We start from the raw sequence: 26,554 nt of genomic DNA, 5'->3' as shown, positions 1-26,554 counted from the left end.
GGTCGTTACCGACGACGCGGAAACTGAACGACGAAGGTTTCCTAACCCTGTAAGCTGAAGCCGAACATATTGTCAATTCGCGGCCGTTAATGTTCTTGCCTCTGGAGAACGAACAACAAGAGTCTTTGACGCCGAACCATTTTATTATGTTGAGCTCTAAAGGAGTGCGTCAAGGAACTAAAGATGGATCCTAAGAAGGCGTTGTTAGACGGATGGACTCTACTTCAGCAATTGTTGGGTATGTTTTGGCAACGGTGGATCATTGATTACTTGCCGGTTATTTCGCGGCGAAGCAAATGGTTCCAAGACGTCGCTTCGGTAAAGGAAGGAATGTTAGTGGTCATAATCGATGAAAGGAATCGTAACGAATGGATGAGAGGAAAAGTGCTGCACACATACCCAGGCAAGGCTGGAATTGCTCGTAGAGCAGATGTGAAGACGCAAAACGGAATAATTAGCAGACCAGTCAACAAACTTGCTGTCCTTGAATCTTGATGTGAATCGAAATGGTGTCGCCGAGAAGGCGCCACGGGGGGGGGGATGTCACCGGCAACCCTGCCACTGGGCAGTCCCTCAACTAGATCAGAGAGTGTGAGTAAAGAGACCCGAACGAACACATATCTGTCATTCGTACTGTCAGTGAGATAGATGTTAGATCGAAGTTGCACTGTCATTTGTGAACTAAAAGAAAGCTGAAATTATCAAGTAAATATTGAATTTTTGTATTAATTTATAGGGGTTTATTGAGTTTATATTATTACAGATTGATTATATTAAATTTATTGAAGAAGTGTGTTGTGGAACTATTGCGAGGTAAAAGGAGGCTAAATGTAAGTTGGCAATTGAATTAGACTTGAAGTATTCTTAACTGAAATAAATTACAGCTTTGAGCTTACTTTGATCGGGAACAAGGACGAGTTTGCTTCAAAAGACCTCCGAAAGCAAACGTTCTCAACAATTACATTACTATGATAAGACTTGAAATGTTACTAAAGTGGTTGAAGTGAAGAACGAAATAGTTTTTTTTGAAAGGACTTCATTCCCCATTAATTCATCAGTCACTGTCACATAATTACCACACTTTTGCTGTCGTCACTTTTGTTTTTAACACTATCACTATTATCACCGATTATCACTCATTAACTTTCGTAATACACATCCTATATGTATACTTTCGATTGCCTATATTAATTCATTTTCACAGCTACAATTTTTATCAAAACCACATCACACTACTTTCATTATAATTCATTTTTGTGACCATTTACCATCTATTATCATAACTGAATAATTGAAAAAAATATCAAACTACGATTTAGTACTAAGATCAAGAAAGTTACAGTAAAAAAATAAAATCACTTCGATAAATTTTACTGAACTCGCTGTCATTATGAACTCTTTTATTATGAATGTGTTAAGAACTAGTCAATAGTTTTTATATTCAGAAAAATGATTGCAGAATGTATTATAACCATCATTAAACTAGTAGCATAGAAAAACAGAAGTACCACTGAGGGTTCATATTAGTATTATTATTATCATAATCACTTTCAACGCAATTTTCGAATATTTTCATCACCACAAATTCAATATCGTTATTAGCACCCTCACCACAATCACTAATTTTAAAACGACGAGTGCAACGCACAGTTCTACCAAACACCCATTCTTATGTTGCATTATAACACGATTGATCACACGTTAGCTTTGAAACTTAACCACCATTACTGATTAGTACAAAGGATGCTAAAGCTCGTGTAAACGAACTGAAACATCAACAACCAGCACTGGTTTATAAATAACTACTGAGCCCTGGCGGTCCCTCCGTTCGAAGAGGACCTGATAATATGCCGAAACATATTAACAGATCCTCCGCCTGAATGTAGCCGTTCCATGAAAATCATGAACCGTTAGAGATGTGCCATAGTATTGGGAAGGTGATATGTTTCACAGACGAATATTATAATGGTGCACCTTCTACTTTGGCATCGTCAAACCCTGTGATCGTGGCCAGGGAGTAGGTTGGTATACCTAATTAAAACTGTATTTCAAAATATTCAAAACTGTCGCGGAGCATCTGCCAAGGCTTCGCGAAGCACGATATGAAAACCGCTGAATTAGAAAAAAAAACATGTTGCTAAAATATTTTAAATTTGTTGAAAAACGACAAAGTTATGTAAATTTAACTGAAGATCATACTCCACAACTTGAAAATTCACCTTCAAATTGCTGGCGTCACCTCTAAAATTTTATTTTATTTTTTTGCAAAAATTCGGATTTGATGTGATGTGATTTAAATTCTAAGGAGCAGACGAGTTTCACGTTTTATGAAGTTTCGAAGAATAAGAAGCACTACTCTACAGCTCAATAATGTATTTTCCTACATGCCATTGTGACTGTGAGTTCGCCTTCAACGCATATCATTTCCGTTGAATTTAGCAAACAATGTTTAATAAAAAATAACGTCCAATGTAAATGAAATGTCTTACCTACATGAAACTATCATTGCCCACTTCCAGCTCAATCTGGGACTCCTCCTTCATCGGAACGTCCGAGCTAATTTCCTTTGGTCTGGGCCCGGAAGTCGGCCGGACAGTCCTGAGCACCGCCTGCGCCAGCGGATGATCCTTGTGCTTTTTGGTGCGCAGATGCGTCAGCAGATTCTTCCGTTCGGAAAATTCCCGCCCACAAATCGGGCAATGATGGGCCTTACCGTACTCGTGCTCCTGTACGTGAATGTCGAAGGGTTGCTTGCGCTTGAAGGTCATTCCACACTGCTTGCAGCGGTACTCCGTGGGGAAATGAATCGTGGACAGGTGAGTTCCCATGCCTCTCGTGACGAACCCACATATGTTGCACTTCTTCAGCTTGTCCTTCTTGCCTTGTTCCCCGTCCAGGACGACGTAGTATTCCTTCCAGTCCTTCGCCGCCACATAGTCCTGGTTTTCGGTGTGCTTCTTCTCGTGATACCTGTGGGTCAACTCCGACGTGTACGTCTTCGGGCAGTAACTGCACTTGAATATCTGATTGGTATGGAAGGTTTTGATGTGACTTGCCACGGCGCCCAGGGAGGTCAATTTCTTCTTACAGATGTGGCATTCGTAGTTTTTAAGCTTCTCGTGTCGGCGTTCAATGTGCAACCGAAGCTTGTTCCGCTGCACAAAGACCTTCCCGCACACCTCGCAGGACACCGCAGATGTGTGTATTCGGACGTGGGTCAACAGGGCTGCCTTCGAGGGGAAAACCTTGCCACAATACTCACAAGTGGATGGAACCACAGGAACATCACCCTCCCCTACGTGGTGCAGCTGAACGTGCAAATCGACATTGTTCTTGCTGGAGTATCGTTTGTCACAGTATGGACACTTTTCCGGATTCAAATGCTGTCGTTTGTGGAAGTTGACGCCTTCTACTCTTCTGATAACCACCGTATCCGTTACACACTCGGTACACGTGTACGGTACTATATCCGCATGACTTTCGTTCAGGTGAGCAATCAGAGCTTCAGCCGTTACGTGAGGCTCACTTTTACAAATGTAACACTTGTGGTCGTGCAATCGGGGACGATTCGGATCCCTCACTCTTATCCGCTTACGGCCCGGTTTCAGCGGAGGATCATCCGGATTGCGCCGTTTACGTTTCCTCCTAGTGACCTTTTTGCCTTCACTGTTCTTCACTTTCGCGTGCTCCTTCACGAGAGGCTCATCGTCCTCTCTGTCATCCCTATTGGGCTGCCAATCTTCATCGTCGCTTTCCACTGCATCTAGTGTACTTTCATATCCGGAGTTCTCATGCTTCGGGGAGCCGCTTTCCGGTTGTTCATTTGCGCCACTCTCTTCCAGTTGCTCATAGTCGAGATATTCCTCTTCCACTTGAACATTCTCTTCTTTGATGGCAATGTTCTCAACTTTCCTATAATGTAAGAAAATAAAAATACTTGATTAATTAACGTTCTATAACGAAACCCGGGACTGATAACTACTTGAGTGTCTTCAAATAGGATCTTTAGATACCTCATGCCTCATAAACACATTTTTTTTTTAAATTCCTCTAGACATTACGTAGACTGAAAATAGTACACGTTTCAGCATCATAAAATAAATCAAAACACCAAAACTAATTTGATACAAAATGTTGAGGTTTATGAGGATAACTTCCATACAGGTTCTAGTAAAGTTGACTATGAGTTTCACTAAGTCAAACTCAAAAAAAAAATCTGATTACGCTTGTAGATATGATGGCAAATATTCGCTGGAGATCATGGATAACCTGGAAGCTAAATTGAAATCAAAACGTGTAGAACAAAGTTGTATAGGTACAGCCTACATGAATATAATCCTTGTTGATTTATATTCAAAAGGTTTCTGGTTATGCTTTATAATTTGAAGTTCTGTCCCCAACAGAGCTCTTGAGTACCTAACCCTAGATAACCATTGACTCCAAACTTGATAGATTGTTATTGTTCGAGTTTGCTTGAGTATAAAGATGATTCCTAAAGTTCCGAAAGATCTTCTGTTACACACTTAGATTTTTTCTCGTTGTTCAGTAAATTATCTTACCGGAAACGTACTGTAAATAAATATTTAACTGAGGTTTCGGTAATGCAGACCAGATTTACCGAAAAACCTTAAATGTATAAAAAAAATCAAAACAATATTCCACGAGTTTTACCGAAATCTTCGTTTCATTACCGAAAAAACTGTAAATCGTTTAGATTCGCCGTAGACTGTAAGTTTTTACCGTACTTCAGTTCAATATGCTCAATGCTTTACCGAACAAACGGTAATTTGAAAATTCTGAGGCCACCATGTTTGTGTCTAAGTGCTAATCAACAAGATCAGATGAATAGCATCTGTTTTTTTAACTACAGCAGCGCGATTAGCGTCCGGTACGTATTTTACGTAAGTATGACCAGAGTGTTTCTATGAAGATGGAAATAAATGTTTTCGTTGTAGTATACAGCCGCCAATTTACGTTCCCGGATTGCAGCATCGCGTTAAGAGCACAACTACCCATGACGGAATCGCACCGGCAGCGGTTTTCTTCATAGGGGGTAAACAGCCAGGATTGTTGTTCGATGTCCTACCTGATCCCGCCGACGGTGTTCAATGGCCTACTCTTCATCTTCTAAAGGAAACAGCAGAATTCGCGAAATAAATTGATTCATAACATTTGATTCCAATATAAATTTCGTTGTTTTTTTTTATAATTCTATTCTATTCTACCTGCTGTTACGAACAAAGCGTTCGGTAATTTATTTAACATTTCGTTCGGTAATATTCTACGAACATACTGTAAATTTTTGACAGCTGTGTGTTGATTAAAGTTACAGATTATTCGGTAATTCTTAACTTTACCGAAAGCATTACCGAGCGCTCAGCGGTTTTTATTTCGGTAAAAAAATTACCGAAGTCGGTGATATTTTCTAAGTGTGTACACCAATAGATTCGAAGGTCTACACTTGAAGGATTTTTTTGATTACCGTAAACAATCGTTGAATTCAACGATTGCCAGAACATATTGAGTTTGCTTGGGTGTAGACCTTAACGACAGAGGATTGAATAATCATAATCATAGATTATGTTTATTTAGAAGGCCTTTTCTTACTTATGGACCTTCAAGAGACCATTAGTTATTCTTGTAGATCTAAAGCCATTTACTTAAAGGATCTCAATGCTAACTGAAATTGTGGTCGGAATCAAAACTTCATTCAACATGTTATGAGCTCATATGTATTTATTTTTCTTTAAGAAATTGCCGATTACGTTTGTATACATATATGACGGCAAACTCTAAGCTAGGTGGTTTGACCAAGTGGAGCAGGATCTTGGAAGTGTGGGGCGATCGAGAAACTGGAGGTTAGCAGCCATGGACCGAGTTAATCGGCGTAACATTGTGGCGTAGGTCATGTCTTGAAGGACGTAGAGCCAGCAAAAGTAAGTAAGTCTGGTTCTTGGCGTAACTGGGGGGTGGCGCATATGGGACGTCATTTATGGCGAGCCCACGAGAGAAGAAACGTCATAATTCGAAGTGTCGCATTACCGGTAAACAAGCGTGTATTCGGTAGAGAAAATAAAGTTACTATTTTTCACTGTAAATCACGTTTTTTCGGTCTTATTTCATCGGGGGACGAACGATTATACCAAGAAATAGAAGAGCTACAAGAAAAAAAATGTAAACCCAGCATCTATCGTCAAGTTTACATTATTTTTGTTTTTTTTTTTCTCAAATTATGTTCAATGTATCATTCCCATTGCCATAAAGCCTATTCCGTTTCCCCAAAGGTTTACAGACACAGTGATTATTTTAAACCTTCGCAAATAGTTAAATTTCGGTGCGATATTCCACGATCAATACATTTAAGGCAGATGTTTTTTATTTTTATTTTTTTTATTTTATTAAATTCATCAACAGGCTTTGTAGCCCCAATGATATAGTTTAAACTAAGGACAGCAATACAAATTAAAAAAAAAAATCTTGGTCACAGTCTCAAACATAATCATAAACGTTGTCAGGCAATGAAAAAAAACAGTCGTTATCCGCTTCTACCAGCAAAAAACTTCGAAAATCTTCGACGAAGCGATTCACGGGTAAGGTGGAAGTCAAACAGTAGGGCAATGATCGCCCCATGCATTCCGTAATTAGTTCTTCGTAGCGTAGCATAACATTGTTCCGGAGTGATCGTGACTGGGCGTGTACATCATTTTTTTCCAGGATGAAGGCACAATATATCCGTCCTTATAGCGTATCTGCAACCGTAAGAGCTCTGCAGACGTCCCTTCTGGTGCGAAGTAGCTCTAAATCAATCAGCTGGCATCGACTCTCGTAGCTTGGCAGTTGGAACGGGTTCCTCCATGGAAGTTTCCGAAGTGCAAACCGAAGAAAGCGGTGCTGCACGGACGAAGATGAATCGCAATGTTCTGGATGCCTTGTCGACAATGTACGAAACATGCGGCTTGAATGTCTGCTTTGAATGCAGAATCACCCCGAGATCCTTCACTTGGTTCACACGATCGATTGTAGTTCCCAGCAGGCAGTAGTCAAATATTCACCCCTATTCTTGTTTACGTTCACTGAGGAAACGGAACGTATGAGGTACATAAGAATTTCTTATGGAATAACGACATAAGAAGTATTTTGTTCTTCATTCGAGAATCTTATAACATTCCACAACAGACTTATGAAATAACACTCATTACATAGACTGATATAATTCCATAAGAAACTCTTTTTGGATATCAAACGCATTGATCATTGGCATTCATAAGACAATCTAATGGAGTACGATTTTCTTAACAATTTCATACGAAAATCTTATGAATTACTTGGAGAGATGCTAATAACAAAATATTCACGATTGAGATTCATAAGCGCGCGTATGACAATGATTAGTAACACTTGTGCAAAAGAGTCGACTTCCTATCAAAAACCACGTAAGAATTTCATACGAAATTCTTTTGGAATAAAGACATAAGAAGCATCTAATGAGACTCATAAGAAAAACTTGTGAACTTCCATCGATCATTGCGTTCATAATACAAATAGGTATAATATCATAAGATACTCTTATGAAGGATCATAGATATCAATTATGGAATTCTTTAGGATCATTATGTATTTAGAGAATCGCTCTTTGAATTTAGGAAAATAAAGATATTCATAAGATCTCTAATGATAACGACAAGAATTTCTTGTGAATATCGGACGTTTTGTGTTTCATAAGAATCTTATGAAAGAGAGAAAATCAGTCAAGAAATCAATTCACAAGCGTTCTCTTATGAAATTCGTACGCAATTTCTGGCTCAGTTTTCGAATGCACTTTCGATCGAAAGTCACTTCGCATTCCCGTTTACGCCAGCAAAATCAAGTGGGCCATGGATTCGTTCGAATAGGATTCGATCGAAAGTTGAATCCGCCGTAAACAAGAATAGGGGTGATTATCGGCTGTCTTTTCCTTGTAAACGTTATAATGGAACACTTCTTTGGGTTAACTACCATACGGTTCAGGAAACACCAATCGGCAAAGTGATCAAGCTGTTGTTGCAAAAACCCACAGTCGGTAATGGAGTGGATCTTAAAAAACATATTGAGATCATAAGCATATGATAGCCGAGGACTTCTGATGGCCGAATGAACGTCATTAAAATAGATTAAGAAGATCAATGGCCCCTGGTGACTACCTTGGGGTATGCCAGACGTAGCATAAAAGCTGCCAGATCTGCGATCTCCAATCGCCACCTTCAACAGGCGACCGGTTAAATAAGTTTTGAACCAACTAGAGAGACTGCTACAGACGCCGAGCCTTCCAAGCTTAGCGATCGCAATAGTATGAATCAGCTTGTCACATGCGGCGGACAAGTCGGTGTAAATAACATCCGTTTGTGATCATTCTACCTTGCTGTCGGCTATAAACAATGTCAAACAAAGCAAATTGGTGGCGGTGGAACGACCCACAGTGGCGGTCCTTCATACAATGGTCGGACAAAACCTCAAATACGTCTCAAAATGCTTGATAATGGTAATCTAATAATTATTTTGCATATATGATATCATCCCGTTGGAAATAACAGTCAAATTGAAAATTCGATTTTCTTGTGAAAATGTTCCAAATAAAGTTTTTTCATCTAATCGTATAAGAAGGCTACCCAAGTAACAATTTCAATGCTCTTTGATCTTAGATGTTATTTATTGAGGTTGTATTAGAGATGCATTAAATCCCAATAGATTCAATAATAGATTTAAAAGTGCTAAACGATCTTTTCAGTAAAAACCACTTTAAATTGCTTTGTAGATACCTATAAGTGCCTTCGTTAAAACTTGTTTGCTAGCTACACACTAAACTCTTACGGTGAATTTCACCATAATCTCAACAGCTGAACAGTTCGGTAAAATAAAACACCGTAATTCCGTCGAAATTTTACGGATTCCGGTGATTTTTCACGGAATACTGTAAAAATTTACCGTACTCCGTTAATTTATTTCACCGAACTGTTCAGCTGTTGAGATTTTTACAGGAATCCGTAAAATAATTTAAGTGTGTAAATTTGTTGATAATAAATTGTATGTTGAACCTATAACTTATAACCTCAGCTTGTTTGTCTTACAAAGACATCGATAAAACTCTCAAGACTGCTCTAAGTCGTGTTAAAGTCTTCTTAAAACTCAAATGTCTGATGCAAGTTATGGCCTGCGTGTGGTTATCAATATCATCAGTGGATAATAATAATCATGTAAAGAATTATGAAACACGAATGTAAAGAATCATAAAACATATTAAATTGGCAAACATTTCGCTCGTAGAATTATCTGACTACTGTGTGTAGCATATTCTTCCCATGCTTGCCTGAACTTCCCGTTCTCGGGGGACAAGTTTGGTGCATACAACAGCTGAGCTGCTCGAAAAATGCTCTCATTTTCAGCCACTTATCACTTACCGTTGTCTGCGTCAGTACAACCGATCAACCACGGTCTTTCCCACAACAATTTATTCCAGTAAAACATAATTAGATACATAACGGAACGAATAAACTAAATTAAAGTGTATCACAAAATCAAATCTTCCGCTTTGTTTACCTTTTCGACAGCACTAGCTTTCCTGGGGCCCAGATAGCCGTAGCGGTAAACGCGCAGCTATTCAGCAAGACCAAGCTGAGGGTCGTGGATTCGAATCCCACCGGTCGAGGATCTTTTCGGATTGGAAATTTTCTCGACTTCCCAGGGCATAAGAGTATCTTCGTACCTGCCACACGATATACACATGCAACAATGGTCATTGGCACAGTAAGCTCTCAGTTAATAACTGTGGAAGTGCTCATAAGAACACTAAGCTGAGAAGCAGGCTCTGTCCCAGTGGGGACGTTAATGCCAGAAAGAAGAAGAAGCTTTCCTGAGTGCATTAAGTTTAAGCCAAGGCTCCCAAAAAACCTTTTTTGTCTTACTGCAGAAAAAATAATCTGATTTAAGTATATAATTGTCAGAGGAGGATTTTGTGCAAGGATTCTTAAGATCAAAACCTCTCATGAATGATTATATTGTACGGAACAATCACCAATTGATCTTAAACCATCCCAGACAAGACCAGCAAGATTTAACTGGATGGAATCCATTTTTATTGACGCCGTTTCGGGTTCATAATTACAATATGCGTGGGATTACATTCTAAAAATGTAATGGAATAAAATATTAGATAGGTAATTATGATGTTGTAATTGTGGCGCGTTGTTGTAAATCGATTTTTTTTTGCCATTCCACCAGTAAATTTTCTTTGGCATGAGTTTCACGCGATTGCAAGAAAATTTACTGCCACGCAAAAATGATTATTTTAATTTATTGTTATGACATCATGATGGTTTCAATATTATAAAAAAAAGTTTTGATTAATAAACAACTTGTTGACTGATGATTGTTCGATCGTCAGCTCTTAACATCGGTTTTATTCCGTGTTTTAGGATATCGCAAAATATTTAATACCACTAGTTGAGCTCAACAAGACTATACAATAGCTCTTAAATATGTTTTAACGTACACTACAAGGGTAGATGTATTCATACTACATAAACTAAGAAGTTTAAAAACGGTTTTAAGTTATAATTTTAACAACCTCCTGTAGTGTGGGCCTCTTGGGGTTTAACGGAGTTTTATCAAAGGTTTATTTAGGTTGTTAAATCTAATAAGTTCTAAAATGAGTTTTAACGACATGGTGGTAACAACAGCTTGTAGTATGTGAAAAAACTAAAAATGTTACTTGGGCTATTACTACAATTTTTTTTTGTAATGCAAAAATTTGTGGATAAACCCAAACTAGAGATACAAATTTAACTTCCTTTTAGTAATTCCACTAAAGTTTCAAACGAATTATGACAAATAATATAGATTTGAATGATGAAATCGATAAATTATAATATAAAATGAAAATGGAATTTTCACCTCTAGAGGCAAAGAGGGGCAAGAAAAACTATTGCACGTTTGAAAGTATGGATGATTAGCTGCTTCATATTGAGTGACTCATTTTTCCGAAACACTTCACATAAAACGTACGAAGTTTTGAAAATTTAACAACATTTTGGAGAAAGATTGTTTGAAACTTTTTTTGCTACAAATAACAACTTGATATGTTAAAATTTATATAATTATAGCCAAAACTAAGGCTTATAACTACGCTTTCAAATGGAACCTATTGAGCCTCAATCGGTTATGATTGCGTTGAGATACAGCTGTTTGAAGTTTGCTAGGTGAATCATAGTTGATGAATTTCGAGCAGTTCAACTTAGCTGACTTTCCCACACTAATGATGCTGCCAAAAATCGAAAACAAAACAGATCAATCTCAAATTTTGAGAAATTGTCGCTCAATAGTATAGAAGTCTATAAAAAATATTGACGAGTGATTTTGAGAACATGAATTTTTGAGGTTTTGTCCGGCCATGCGCCACTGTGCGACCGGCAGGGGCAAAATTGCCCCTTTTAGAGCCCCTCCTGGCTACACCACTGGTCCATCACCCGAAAGGCTATGGGGTTTTTCATATTTCGACATGTAGAATCTAACAAAAATAGTCCGGTTGAAAACCCCGTGTAACACCATCGTGACCTCCCTTGTGAGTAGATTAACCCGTTCTCCCATTCAATTCCATTGAAGATGGCAGCCCGTACGTCTTCCGCTGCTCGTTAACGTATTTCCAGAAAGATTTTGGCTTCAATTTGAATTTACGTTCGATTTCACGTTGGTATCGCATGAAACATTGACGACTTACAGTGACTCAAACTCATTTTCGTACGGGCCACTGTTTCGATATCAACTTGGTGTAAAACTATTAAATGATCTATGGACTTCGATTTACTTTATCAATAACGGAGGTCATAGAGGTCATCTATTGTTTGACAATCATAAGCTGTATTCATTGACTAAAATCTTTGGAATAATGAAAAAGTATTGCACTTGTGTCTAAAAATCACCCAATAGGGCGCTTGCAGCAAACAAAAGTGTGCCCAACGGCCCCCTTTGATTTTGCTGGGTAACGGCTTGAAACGGAAAACACGTTACGAAACGTTTCCCAGCAAAATCAAAGGGAGCCGTTGGGCACACTAAACAAAGGCTGCAATTGCCCTATTCCATATTCGTACACCTAACAAAAATCAAACATAAGCCATTTTACGAAGCCTGGTCAAATGACAGGAGACCTGGGATTTTTCAATCATCGTCGTCAGTTTTTGCGATGATGATGGTTGATGACTGTGCGCATCTCTAGCGTAGCTTTTCATCAAGGCGAAAACTTAAATGGAGAAAATATATTAAAATATTTCTGATCACAAAAGTGCTTTTTTATGTGCAATATGGGTAACAAAGAGGTAGCTGATACAATAACTAGGTGTAATGTTGCAGTAACGAACATTTTTGGATCTCATTTTTGTCATTTTCTCCATGTCCTCGTTTGGTAAGATGAGGCGTTATTGAAAATCACGCTGGATTCAATCCCAGGTCTCCTGTCAATTGACGCCGTTGCGGCGATCAGCTGTTCCGAAACGTCTCGTAAAATGGCTCATAGCATTCAAAACTAATTTTTAATGGACTGAATGATTTCTCAAGTTCTTCATTGCAATGTATAGATAAGGGAGAGTACATTTGGACAATTTATAAGTGGACATATTTGAAACTTAAGTAAATTTAAGAAAAAATACCACTTTATCAATGTTTATTGTAAAATAAATCCACTAAGTCGAACATAAATATACATTTTTCCAAGATAACTTCCTTAAGAATGACTACTGCGAATTCTGAACAAATTTCAAAAACCTATAATCAGTTTTAGAGTAGCTACGAGTGGATATTGGCATCTTATACTCTAGAATCTTGGTTAATATATCATTTATAACAAATCCAAAACCAAACGATTTTGTTAATTTCTATCAGTTTGGCTCTTAAATGCATATACATATTCTATAGTGAATGTTCCTATCAAAACATTGCTTATTTTCTATTTTTTTTTTATATTTCGCTACCAAACATTAATATAGAGTTTGATAGATAAATATTATTGCTGTAACCGCAACACATACGTTATTTGAAATGATGAAAACAACAGAATATGGTCTAGTAAAAGTATATTAATCCTCTCCGCTCATGCAAGTTATTATGTGTTTTTATTATAAAACCAATAAACTATAGAATGGGGCCCTATTTTGAGTATAATCTGAATATGAATTTGAAGATAACTGAATACTGAGATAACATCAATTATTTGGAGGTATGTACAGCGTAGTGTAGGGTATTTTGTTGTAAAATAAAGTTCGTAATTCAAATTCTTTTTACAGAAACGTTCAAAATTAACCTTTAATTGCTGGTTAGAACGAAAATTAGGTACACTTCTTCTCTCTGGCGTTACGTCCCCACTGGGACAGAGCCTGCTTCTCAGCTTAGTGTTCTTATTAGCACTTCCACAGTTATTTACTGAGAGCTTACTATGCCAATGACCATTTTTGCATGCGTATATCGTGTGGCAGGTGCGATGATACTTTATGCCCTGGGAAGTCGAGAAAAGATCCTCGACCGGTGGGGTTCGAGCCCACGACCCTCAGCTTGGTCTTGCTGAATAGCTGCGCGTTTACCGCTACGGCTATCTGAGCCCCATTGGTACACATTGATTGAAAATAATATTTTAGAAAAGTTTTAAAGTAATGACATTAATTTTTTTGTGAACTCAAAAGGGATAAAAACTGCATATAATTTCTGTTATTTGAATACATTTCAGCAAAAACTTTTTCAGTGGTCATGAATATAATTTATAGATTGGATCTAACAACAAAAATAAACGTTATTGCTCGTATTATTGCATTTTGCAGCAAAAATCATTGGAAAACTGATGTTTTTCACAATTTTACCTAAGTTTCAAATATGTCCGCTTATAAATTGTCCAAGTGTACTTTACTACATCTGAACAACGTAATAAAGGACTTGAGCAATCAAATGGAGCATTAAAATTTAGTTTTGAATGCTGTATAGTTGAACTTTGATAGGTGTACGAATATCGAATTGGCTGAATTTCAGACACGAATTTAAAACTTTTCCATTAATTCAAAGATGAACGTAAATGGAAACATTTCATGATTGGCAAATAATAGATGACACATATTACCTTCAATATGGATAAAGTATTTCAAACTCAATACATCATATAATACTTTTTTACTAACTTGAAGTAAGAACAGTGTCCTGTACGAATATGAAATTGGGCCACTGTAAGCGTTGATATTCGTGGTTGAGCCTCACGTAATGGCATATTAGAGAGGGTGTTCGAAATTTAGTATACTTGCGGAGAGCAACTCTTTTAATTGATTTCATATTTCGCCGTTCTGCAGTCTGCCAAGGAAGTCGCGAAACTTGATGCACTCTTTTTGGGACGCCCCTGTCAATGACGTACCTATGCCAAGACATGTGAAAAGGTTAAATTGACGAAGAGAGTTCTTTCGACAGAAATAATCAATGGAGGGTGATGAGGGACATCATCAACTAGGGGACTAGAGGTTTGAAAAGTTGTTAAAATGCGTTGCATTGTTGGACAATTCGTGTGACAATTAGATGTTCGATAGTCAAAACTTCGGCGTCGGCATTCTAATAATTATTTAGTGCTTCGCCGACGCATAAGGAATGCCTTGGTCGGCGTAGCACTTCGGTAGAATGCCGACGCCGAATTTCGGCGAACTTTTGTTGATGATATTTCATCTCTCTTATGAACTTCGGTCTAAAGTTAATCTGAATGCACAATATTCAATGCACGGAATCCTTCACTAGACTTGTTTGATGTTTCAGCGATGCTGTATTAAAAAAAATAAACGCATCTCAATGAGGAAAGAGTACACAGGTACCGTAAAACGACAAATAATAGACTTGTGATTTCATTCACCATCGTTCTTCCTTGACCCAATCTCACCCCCATTTTTAATGATTTAGACACCGTACCGAAAAAAATGTTTTTTTTTTGGAAAAATCAAATAGATTCCGGAGAATATGAGTGAAGTGTATTGAAAAGACTTTCAACCTTCTACTAAACAGTAGAGATTAAAGAACATGCGTGATACTTTGCACAGGAGAAATTTAATGTTGTAAATTTTGTCTAGTTTCAACATACTATTTGATATATTAAACAAAAACTACTATTTATTAAAATGTATATTTGAATTAATTATGTGTAATAATATGTTCCCATCATTTGAATCGAGAACGTTTGAGATAATATACGAATATTAAAAATTGATGCAACTTTAGCAATTTCGAAACATTTACGAACAACTTGTTCTACAATCACTATTTGAAGTAGTTTTGAATAGTTCGTCACTTATATTTGACAGCCTAATTATAGTAGAACTTGAATATGGTCTCAAATCTCTTAGCGATAACCATTTTTACAAACTGGGACCATTTTTGTAATGTAAGTCAGAAATTATCATATAACGATAAACGCCTAGATGTATGCAATGCCCTATAAATGTTCGTAATTAATTCAATTTTGTTTGATTTATGCTCCATTATCAAAGTTACCCCAAAACAGAAAACAGTCTTTCGATCATATGAAAAAATATATATCCATTCGAAATAAATCTTTCTGCAATCTATCAACTGCAGTCGATAGCTAGGATGCCAGTACTTGTTTTAAAAATAAAAATGAAAAAGCTTTGAAACAGCATTGGTACAAATTTGCAAAACTGTCGCGGAGCACCTGGCAAGGTTTCGCGGAGCACGATATGAAAACCGCTGAGCTAAAGCATCAAAGAGTCTAGGGTTCATCTTTCGTGCGGCCAAACGTTTTACAGATGTTCGCTGTCTAAAAACGTTATATTGATCGTTAGTGCGTTCCACCCTCGAATACGCAGTCGTAGTATGGGCTCCTTATTATAACAACAGCGTTCAAAGAATTGAAAGGATTCAACACAAATTCATTCGTTTTGCACTCCGTCATTTACCCTGGAATGACCCATTAATTCTTTCTAGATATGAAGATCGGTGTTCATTGATCGATCTTCCTTTATTGGAAAACAGGCGTAACATCTCCAAAGCATGTTTTATTGCTGATATGTTACAGTCCCGTATTGATTGTCCTTGTGTCTTGAATTTATTGAACATTGATATTCACCGTCGTACTCTACGTTCGTATCAGTTTCTTCGTCTACCAACCTCACGTACTAATTATGGACACAATGAACCTATTGCCAATATGTCTCGTTTGTTCAATAAATGTTACCATGTTTTCTATTTTAATTTGTCTCGTTCAGCGGTAAAGAGAAGTTTTAGTAAGATTTTTCGAACATAGTAGGTTTATTTAAGGTAGAGTTAGCTTAGTTTAATAAGTTATGTTAGTTTTAATTCATCATTTGGATTGTATTATTCTGTTGATGAGAAAAGATGAGAAGGTTTTGCGCCCATTTGAGAGAGAGAGCTAAAATGATAGCTCTACTCAAACGGGCTTTTCCCTGCTCCTAAATAAATAAATAAATAAATAAACTTTCCATCCATATTTCTTTGGAAAATACAAATGAATGCTTAGTCAATATTATGTTTCGAAAAAAATATAGTGTTTGTATATTCCGATTGATTTCAGTTGTTTCTGTGTGCCCTTTTGATAGTAATAAATCATTTTATATAAGATACCATACTATGAAAAGAACATAATTTTGAAGAGCCATTTTCAATTGATCGAATATTGTCAAATTTGGCAGCAGAAGCGATAGCCATTAGACCATCAACCCCGTCATTGTAAAATTTGGGCTTAAAAGACAAACTGTTATGTTAAGTTATGTTCATTGAATTAGAAAAATCATTATGTTTTGTAACTCCTAGAACTTTTTTGTAAATACGTTTCTAATGAAAAGTATTGTATTTCTGTATTAGTTCACTATTTTATGGAATTGTCCAATTCTAGAATAAAGGTCAACTATGCGATTATTGGTTTTACACAGCCTATGTATACAAATAGTGTACATAAAGCTTATAGAACATCATTTAAGATGCTTCAAAAATTAAAAGTGTATGGAGTTCTGTCACAATTAACATGACAGGTCTATAAATTTATAGCATAGCCTTCTCCTACGGAAATCCGTTTCGAAATGGACCATTTGGAAGTCTGGTCATCATTTGGATCCATAGTGATGATGTAATAACAATGTCTTGTTCTTGAAATTGAATAAATGGGTTCCGATTTCGGCACGATTCCGTTTTTGGCAACTGAAAATTTCGATTTTGTTGCCAAAAACGGAATCACACTGTATTTCATAAATCATAATTTTCCGTTTTGACCAGTCTTTTTGAACCGCGGGCCAAATCTCAGCAACGGAAATTAAAAAAAAATAGCTTTAGCTTGCCCTTTTCATCTAGCTTTTTTGAGTATCCTGCCTTAAATTTTATTAAAATGAATTTAGGTTTTTGTAGTACAACTATTCAGAATTCTTTCAGCATCCAACTAGTCCCTGGTAGTCCTGGATTTTTCGAGAAAGCCTGAGATTTTGCCTAGGATTACATGAGAACTATGAGCAGATTATGTGGAAATTGTAATTAATCAGAATATAATTTATGATTTGTTTTGTAATTCATGTCAATGATTTTATAAGAATCTTCCTAATATTTTCAATAATCCAGACGTTTATCCAGAACTGTGTAAAATAACGCCAAGAATTTTGTGAGAATTCAATGACATTTTGTTTGACAAATTTATCCTACAACTTTAGTTGAAGTTTTATGGAAATTCAATATATTTTTCTATCAAGTGAAAAATTGGCTTTCTCCTTACGACTTCAACTTTAAGCTAAATTTCTACGAATCGTAGTTTCAAGGTTTGATCTAATTCTGGAGAAAGTCCATAGAGTTCATCTTCAGAATATTCACTTGAAAAATGCAGTTAAAGTTCAGTTTAGAAATAATTTAAAAGTAAAGGAAAAAAATGGTCTTGGTATGCTCTAGCTTCAAGTTGGTAAAACATTGAACGGGTCAAATATGAGACGAATCTTCAAACTCTTCGCGGGCCGCACAAAATGAAGTCGCGGGCCGTACGTTGGGCAGCCATGCCCTAGACCAAGTGTCACCCCCATCGACGGTATCACTATCAGAAGCACCACCCATCTCATCAAAGAGCGAAAGCTCCGTGGTATTGACGTGCTACGTCTACAAGCGGACTTCCAAGCGAATGACTTACGAAACATCTGCCAAGAAGAAGACATTGACGCCAAGGCACAACTTCTAAATACCGAGCTTCATTCGTTGATTAGGGATGGTACACAAATTATGTCACGCTAAATTTCAACTTTTTCGACCACCTCCACCGCCCCCTTGTCACGTTTTTTGTATAAGTCCTCCGAAAATTTTGTATGGCTTGTCACGCTTGGCTTGACCACCTCCCACCCCCCCTCAGAGTGTGACGTAATTTGTGCATGACCCCTTACTAATCAATGATTAGTAATGAAACCAAGTACATATGCCATTGCTCTGCGCGATCTTGCATATGCACTGTACGCGCGCAATCCCAATCGTGCCGAGTGGCAAGATATACCTCGAAGAAGAGTAGAGCTAACAACTTGATCAATACTTCAAAAAAAAAAAACGCTACGCTACACTATGGGGATCAGGCGGTCATACATCGAAAAAAAATGTTTCCTTAATCATTTTTGGTTATTTTCTACTTATTACTAACAACATTATTAAGAAAAATCCAAAATTTGAAGATGCTACTTGCTTTAGTTTCTTAGATATACAGTATCAAAGTCAAAAGTTGATGCAAAATTTACACTTTCCGGCGAAAAAGAAAACATTTTTTCAAGTTTATCAAACAATTACATTTTTGTAATGGCCTTCATCTAAATACGTTTCCATAAATGTTTTTTACATAAACTTTCTGCTGTAATATTAAAATAATGTTATATCACTAATAGAAAAAAATATAAAAAATGAAACAATTTGAAATTTGTAGAAAATAATGCCAAATTTGAACTTTGATAGTCAAGAACTTTTTTTCCTCGCATTTCCCCACACTTCTGTTTAGATAGAAATCAAGCTTGAAACTTCTACAAACATGTCCCACAGATAAATCTTGCAACAAATTGCAACTTTGAAAGTTTTATCATTTTTCATATTTTTTGGCATCTGACCGTGTATGCAAATCGATCGGAAATATTATAAAGAATTGAAATTATGTTCGCTTAACTTCAAACCGATTTGACTGAGAATGTATAAGTTTTCACATTCGCCCTAATTCGGGCTCTGTATTGAATTGATGTAACACCAAGTAAAACAATGAAATAAACTCTTACAATCGTTGAACTTGAAAATTGCTATAAGCCATTTTGCGAGACGTTTCGGAACAGCTGATCGCCACAACGGCGTCAATTGACAGGAGACCTGGGATTAAATCCAGCGTGATTTTTAACAACGCCTCATCTTGCCAAACGGGGACATGGAGAAAATGGCAAAAAAGAGATCCAGAAATGTCCGTTACTGCAACATTACACCAAGTTATTGTATCAGCTACCTCTTTTTCACCTATATTTCACATAAAAACGCATTTTTGTGATAAGAAATATTTTAATATTTTTTCTCCATTCAAGTTTTCGCCTGTATGAAAAGCTACGCTAGAAATGCGCACAGTCATCAACCATCATCATCGCAAAAACTGACGACGATGATTGAAAAATCCCAGCTCTCCTGTCATTTGACCTGCTTCGTAAAATGGCTCATAAGGCAATCCATGAGACAGCTGCGATCAGCTGGTTTTTTCGTTTACCATGTGCTTTTGACGTTTCGCGATCGGAGTGACTTTCGATTACAAAGGAAAATGTAAAGCTCCGATAACACTCGCATGATTTGTTTACTCTTTCATTTCGGTTGCATTCACACTTTTAGCTGTCAGTCCTATCACGAAAAGTCCTCATGGATAGCCTTATTGTCAGGCATGCATCTACTTAGTAAATTTGAAACGTTTATCGTAATCAACATTGCAATTTTGATGTTTGTTTGAAAGTAGCCTTAACTCGATTTCAGTCAAATATAGAAATGGGACACCAGATTTGTTAACATTTTGGACTTTACATCACTATAGAGACTTGCATTAAAAAGTATCTAAAAAGAGATCATCATCACGGAGCCACAAATCAACCAAATTTTGACTCAAATTTGCTCTTCCATGGGATAACTTAGCTTGGTTCTCAGTTGGTTGCTTTCGTTTGACAACAGCGAAAAACCAATGCAAAAAATCTACCCAGCGAAAAAAATCGAAAGAACCACCGACATTCGACTGCGGGTAAGAACTAACAGCAGTAGGGAGCCGGATCCTATTCTTGGCACTTTTGATTCACTTTGGCAGTGGGGTTTTTTGAAAGCCACTGCACATTGGACCGAATCGACAATTTAGCCGGAAAAAAGTGTTATCTCTGTCCTCGTCGAATTTAGACGTTCGATGTCTTCAGAGAAGTTATTCGTAATTGAGTTTTGCATATTTTAAGGAAAAAGTTAAATAGGGTGGCCCATATTTAAGCTAAAATTTTGACTCAAACTTTTTTGTTTGACGAAATTTGTGGCTGCGCTCTTCTGCAAACTTTTAGAAAATATTATTTTGAACAACTTTGTCGAAGACACTTTTGATCTAACTCTTCATTTGAGTTAAGTAAATTGATTTTAAAAGTATTAACTTAGGGTGGACCCAAAAAAATCAGTTATTTTGATCTAACTTTTTTGTTTTCAGTTTTACGTGAATGTGGTCTTTGGAAGAGTTGTAGAGGAAGTAAAGATACACGTTTTTGTTGAACATCGCAAGTTTGTAATTCTTGTGATTTTGAAATTATAAGCAAATTTAAGTGAAAAACTATGAAATCTTAAGATGCCTATAACTCATGGAGTTGGTTCGATAAAATTTTTCTTTAAGTGGCATTCGAAAGGCCATACGATAGGCAACTTTTGCTGCAAAAACTGTGAGAACGTATTTTTTGTAAATTGAGAAAATTCACTTCAAAGACGCACTTAAAAAACACGAAATTCGCTTGTAACTCACAAGATTTTAAAGTTAACGGCGTGCTATCTTCAGCAAAGTTGAAGACTTTCATTAGATCTACAACTTTCCCATACACCAATCTTGAGAAATGTGCAACAAAATATGAAGAAATGATGATACGATTCAGATGTAGGTCACCTTATATTTATTACTATAAAACATTAAGGTGATTATAGAACGAGGCCACACCTCAAATTTTTAAGAGCACAAGACTTGAGAACCAAACAGCGCTCCGCGTTGAAAATCTATCTCATTGGTCACCACCAGCAAACATGCAGTGTGATTTGGTTTTCAACGCAAACTGTTGTAAGATACTCTCGTCTTGTGCACTTGAAAATTCAAAGTTTGGCTTCGTTTTATAATCACCTTAAGTTAGTATATCAGCAGTCGCTTTCATATACTTGCTGTTGTAAACTTTGTATGGTATTATGATTTTATTATTATTTTATTAGTACTCAGTGGTATAATTCACGTATAATTCAAAATGTAAAATGATGCCAATGCAATATAAGAAACTTTAACTGTTTCGTCATTGTGACTGCTATTATTGTGACTGAATACATACAATAGTGTCCTGGGATACAGAACTGTGGAAACGGTGGAATAATCTAACATTATTAAAGAAGCCAAGGTTATCAAAAAGTGTGCAGGTTTGGAAAATTATTGATAGAATAAAAGTACAATTATATTGCTACTACTTGAATAATTTTGTATTAACTAATAGTAAAATGTATTATAAGTTCTAATATTTTTGTTACACATTTCTCCTCAAATTGGTGTATGGAAAAGTTATAGATCTAGTTAAATTCTACAACTTTGCTGAAGACAGCACGCCGTTAACTTTAAAATCTTGTGAGTTACAAGCGAATTTCGAGTTTTTTAAGTATATTTTTGAAGTGAATTTTCTCAATTTACAAAAAATATGTTCTCGCAGTTTTTGCAGCAAAAGTTGCCTATCGTATGGTCTTTCGAATGACACTTAAAGAAAAATTTTATCGAACCAACTCCATGAGTTATGGGCATCTTAAGATTTCATAGTTTTTCACTTAAATTTGCTTATAATTTCAAAATCACAAGAATTACAAACTTGCGATGTTCAGCAAAAACGTGTATCTTTACTTCCTCTACAACTCTTCTAAAGACCACATTCACGTAAAACTGAAAACAAAAAAGTTAGATCAAAATAACTGATTTTTTGGGTCCACCCTAAGTTAATACTTTCAAAATCAATTTACTTAGCTCAAATGAAGAGTTAGATCAAAAGTGTCTTCGACAAAGTTGTTCAAAATAATATTTTCGAAAAGTTTGCAGAAGAGCGCAGCCACAAATTTCATCAAACAAAAAAGTTTGAGTCAAAATTTTAGCTAAAATATGGGCCACCCTATTTAACTTTTTCCTTAAAAGATGCAAAACTCAATTACGAATAACTTCTCTGAAGACATCGAACGTCTAAATTCGACGAGAACAGAGATAACACTTTTTTCCGGCTAAATTGTCGATTCGGTCCAATGTGCACTGTGCTCATATTTGGCCACAATATGCGTTGTATTGAAGTGCTTCTAAATGCAAAGTTTCAGACAATTCGGTCGAGAAAAACCCCCCATGCCAAAGTGAATCATGGTAGTGCCCAAGTAGCTCTACACCCTATACTCAAATTTGAATTTGAAGAACTTATTGTTTGGGTGGTATGATTCCTTCGTGAAACCACCACCCCAGCCAACCCCTCACACTTACAGTTCCTGGGTAAAGGCCTTCTCCAGCAGGTCCACATCTATTTCCTCTTCCTTAATCTCAACCAGCGGCATCGGTATCACTCCCAGCTGCTGGCGAAGCCTCAAATCGTTATCCCGGTAGCTCTCGATAGTTTCGTACATCTTCACCAACGTGGTAGCGCAGTTACGGCAAATCTTTTGCGGCATTCCATCACCGGATTCCACCTAAAACCAAAAATGTAGTCTTTGGTCCGTTTCAAAAATAACACTATAGTAAACAAAAGCTTACCCGAAGCCGTGAGAGGTCGTAGATGATGTCCTGTAGCGAGCGAGCGGATTCTTGTCCCGGTTGCTCGAATAGTGACCGCAAGCGACCTTTTTTCTCGCAGCACAGGCGACATATTTTATCCAGCTCCAAACTGGTCATTTTGATAATTTTTAAATAAATATTTTTCTGAACACAAATTTTCTCTACTCCGCCAATGTTGATCTTTCCGCGACTGTCTGACGCTCATCGGCAAAAAACTGAACGTCTGACAGTGAGGGCGGGATACATAGGCCAGGAGAAGTGGATGAACTTGTCATTCATTTTTCTGTCAAATCTCATACAAAATCTACTTTTTCTTTGACAGAAATTCACTCTAGGTGAACCACTTCCCCTGGCCTATTAATGGCAATCCTGCAGTCGGCACTCAATTTTGCCCGCCAACACTAAAAGAAAATGACGATAAAAATCAACGTGCCACGGAGAGGCGAAACTATTCGAACGAGCTATTCTCTTGAAATTTTTTATTCTTTCGAGGTACAAAGATCATTAGTATCTCAGCGGAATCAAAAGAAACGATTAATGAATATCTCATTCCTTTAAAAAATAGGATATAAACAAATAACCTTTAATGGATCATTGAAGGTAGTTTTTGTCAGTGCTCGCCGCATCAAAACAATGGCGCCACTGTATATGGGATTTAACTTTGTGACAGCTTTGCTGTTCTGTCAAACACACAATGCTACGGTGGCGCTATCTATGCTTCCCATAGCGGCCGTTTTGGTTATTTTAATGATCCATTGGCAAAAATCGTACAAAAAAATCACGTTCCCAATTTCTCACCTCAATATTGTTTTGCTATGGATCATTAAAATAGCCAAAACGGCCGCTATGGAAAGCATAGATAGCGCCACCGTAGCCTTGTGTGTTTGACAGAACAGCAATGATGTCACAATGTTAAATCCCATATACAGTGGCGCCTTTGTTTTGATGCGGTGAGCACTTGCAAAAACTACCTGCAATGATCCATTGAGAATGTCTTTCTTTTGAGGCAAAAATATCAGTCATATCTCTGCAAAATTCAGAGATATTGATTAAGAAGTATATAATTTCTAACAAAAACAGAAATATGACAATCGGTCGGACAAACTCGTGCAAAAAACTCGTTTGCCGTGAATACCCTAGCAACACACATGTTATAATTGAGTATTATCAACAGATATATAGCCAAATTTAGTCATATATAAGTTGATAATACTCAATAGACCATTTCCGTCAGATCTAACCCCCAGTTTTTGCATTTTTCTTCGAAAGACAATCATTTTTAATGAATATTAACGCTTTCAGATTTTGTTTATATGCACTCCTGATTTTCTTACAAATTTTTGAAAACATGGATACTCATCACATTTTGAAAAATAATTCGAGATGCGGCACAGTTTGTTCAACCCTATGGGTATCAGCGTGGTGATTTTGCAACAGTTTTTCGATTCCACCCCTGGATTGGGATGCTTGTTTACATTTGCAAACGTCAAATCAGGTGCGCGCTCAAATTGACCGTGATCCCGGTCAGGGCGCCCCAAACAGGAGCGCCACCGAAACTACTCAAACAAACGTTTTTAAACCAGGTTGGAACTGGCGCAATCCGTTCTGAATCACAGTTCCAACTCCAACCCGATTCAAGTCTTCTTTTAGGAAAATATATTTTCCTCCAGATTCAAAATTCAAAACCACCCCCTAACAACAAATCTCTCATCCACCCAGCAGTTACGGTACTGCTAGTTCTATTAGACTATTTTTTTTACTATTCATGCCGACAAATGCCTTAATCTATCTGTTGGCTGTTGATCCGGAAGATTTCCGCCTAGAGGCAGCAACAGCCGCGTAAGGAAATTTTGAGCGGCTGTTGCTGCCTCTAGGCGGGAATCTTCCGGTATATTCAATCCCTTCAATCCTCGTCGTCACAAAGCAGAGAGATCAGGCATCTATCGACTACAATCCTTGCGTTACAGAACCGTGTAGTGTTCACCGGTTGCGGTCATAACCGGCCGAAGCGGAGAAGGTGGTTTCCGCGGTGATTACGGAGACTTCAGGAGCCGTGAAGGAAGGAGGGAGCGAAACCACAACGGAGCCCATTATGATGAATGAAAACATAAACAAAAATCATCTGGTCATGCCAGCTGATCGTAAATTCACCACAAATGGATCTAAACCAACGAAAATTATTTAATAATTGAGTAAACATGTTTTTCTGGCCTAAACTTGGGCGATTGGTACTAAAATTGAGACAGGGCTTTAGGACCCTATTGTAACATGTGTGTTGCTCGGGTATTCATCCCACCATCCATTTAAATATGAAATAATCTTTCTTCACAGACTGACACACAATAATAATTATAATAAGAGCTTTGACTATTGCGGATGTGTTGCAGGAACGCATTGACTATGGAGCCATTCTGGTACAAATTAATTTGAACGTCCGCCCACGCTCGCTTCGCAACAATATCATGCTAAGACTGCTTCTATTTCGTACAAATTATGGACTTCACGGTGCTCTTAGTGGACTACAGCGAGTTTTCAACAGAGTATCTTCATTGTTTGATTTCAACATTACCCGAGAGACGCTCCGTCGAAGATTTTCATTGTTTTTCGCTGAACGAGACAATTAGTCTAAGTGTTTAGTTTAAGTTTTATTGCCTGACTATTTAATATTTGTTTTTAAATTAATTCTTATTGTTTTTGACGTCACTGTACTTCGTTGTTAATGTTTGCATATACATATGTTATGCTTTGCTTTGATAAATGGATTATTGGGAAAGTTGTGTATCGCACTTCGAAGGTTATCAAGCAGTGGTTCCAAATATGTTTCCATGCAAATGGATCCATAACCAAAGTTCTTCAAATGTACATTTACACGACAAATTACACTGGTTTTTCTATCCAAATGCAGATTTGCACTTGACTGCATCATTGCCACAATTAATAATAATCGAACAAGCCTATTTCAAGTGGCTGACATACTTTTACAAATGTTTTACAAGCATGTTTTCGTGAAACAAATAAAACAAACAAACTAGCAACCCTGCTGAGAGCACATGCTGTTGCTAAAACGAAAACAATTTTCGTTGGCGCGAAACCGATTCACTCCCTTTTCTTGCCCGCCAACGGCTAAAACAAAGGGTTTGACGTTTCCGCACTTATGAACCCAATGTGATATAAAGGAGGTGAGGAGAAAGTCGATGTGTACTTGTATTAGTGCAGTGTAAAATCAAAATAAACATTGAGGGGAAATGGGTGACGTCATACGGGTTCATTTAAATGTTGTGAGTGGGCAATGTGCATATTGGTGAGAGGGTACAAAACGTCCTATATTGTAGAACTTGTCAAGGGTAAACGAGAAAACCTCTGCATCCAACTCCTAAATTCACAAGTGTATCAGATTGCAGGAGTCATATATTCCAGCAATAAATTCGCGGAAAAATTTGCTCTTCCCCGTTATAATGAATATTAGCACTACATTCATTAATGAAATGTCGATAAAATTTCATGCGCGCCCAT

General features: G+C 37.1%; 1 protein-coding gene and 1 long non-coding RNA gene across 2 annotated transcripts; one reads left to right on the top strand and one right to left on the bottom strand.

Moving 5' to 3' along the window:
- Positions 1-2,358: 2,358 nt before the first annotated feature.
- Positions 2,359-23,266, bottom strand: LOC5572737 (zinc finger protein 184). The gene is made up of 3 exons (XM_021856323.1): positions 23,021-23,266; positions 22,754-22,956; positions 2,359-3,912 (listed from the first exon to the last, which is right to left on the bottom strand). The coding sequence occupies exons 1-3, from the start codon at positions 23,156-23,158 to the stop codon at positions 2,490-2,492; spliced, it is 1,764 nt and encodes a 587-aa protein (XP_021712015.1). The 5' UTR covers positions 23,159-23,266; the 3' UTR covers positions 2,359-2,489.
- LOC110680533 lies at positions 20,915-21,733 on the top strand. The gene is made up of 2 exons (XR_002502911.1): positions 20,915-21,185; positions 21,392-21,733. It is a non-coding gene; the product is annotated as an uncharacterized LOC110680533 (long non-coding RNA).
- Positions 23,267-26,554: the final 3,288 nt, after the last annotated feature.

This window comes from Aedes aegypti, chromosome 1, assembly GCF_002204515.2.
Source record: "Aedes aegypti strain LVP_AGWG chromosome 1, AaegL5.0 Primary Assembly, whole genome shotgun sequence".
Classification (NCBI taxonomy): domain Eukaryota; kingdom Metazoa; phylum Arthropoda; class Insecta; order Diptera; family Culicidae; genus Aedes; species Aedes aegypti.
The sequence above is the reverse complement of the archived record's forward strand: the minus strand, read 5'-3'. Positions and strand labels throughout refer to the sequence as shown.

What these genes read in the sequence shown, in the direction of transcription:
- LOC5572737 (XM_021856323.1), bottom strand. Translation starts at nt 23,158, where the DNA reads ATGACCAGTTTGGAGCTGGATAAAATATGTCGCCTGTGCTGCGAGAAA. An exon ending in ACGACCTCTCACGGCTTCGG is followed by an intron (nt 22,957 to 23,020) that starts GTAAGCTTTTGT and finishes TTTTGGTTTTAG; the next exon opens with GTGGAATCCGGTGATGGAAT. An exon ending in AAGGCCTTTACCCAGGAACT is followed by an intron (nt 3,913 to 22,753) that starts GTAAGTGTGAGG and finishes CTTACATTATAG; the next exon opens with GAAAGTTGAGAACATTGCCA.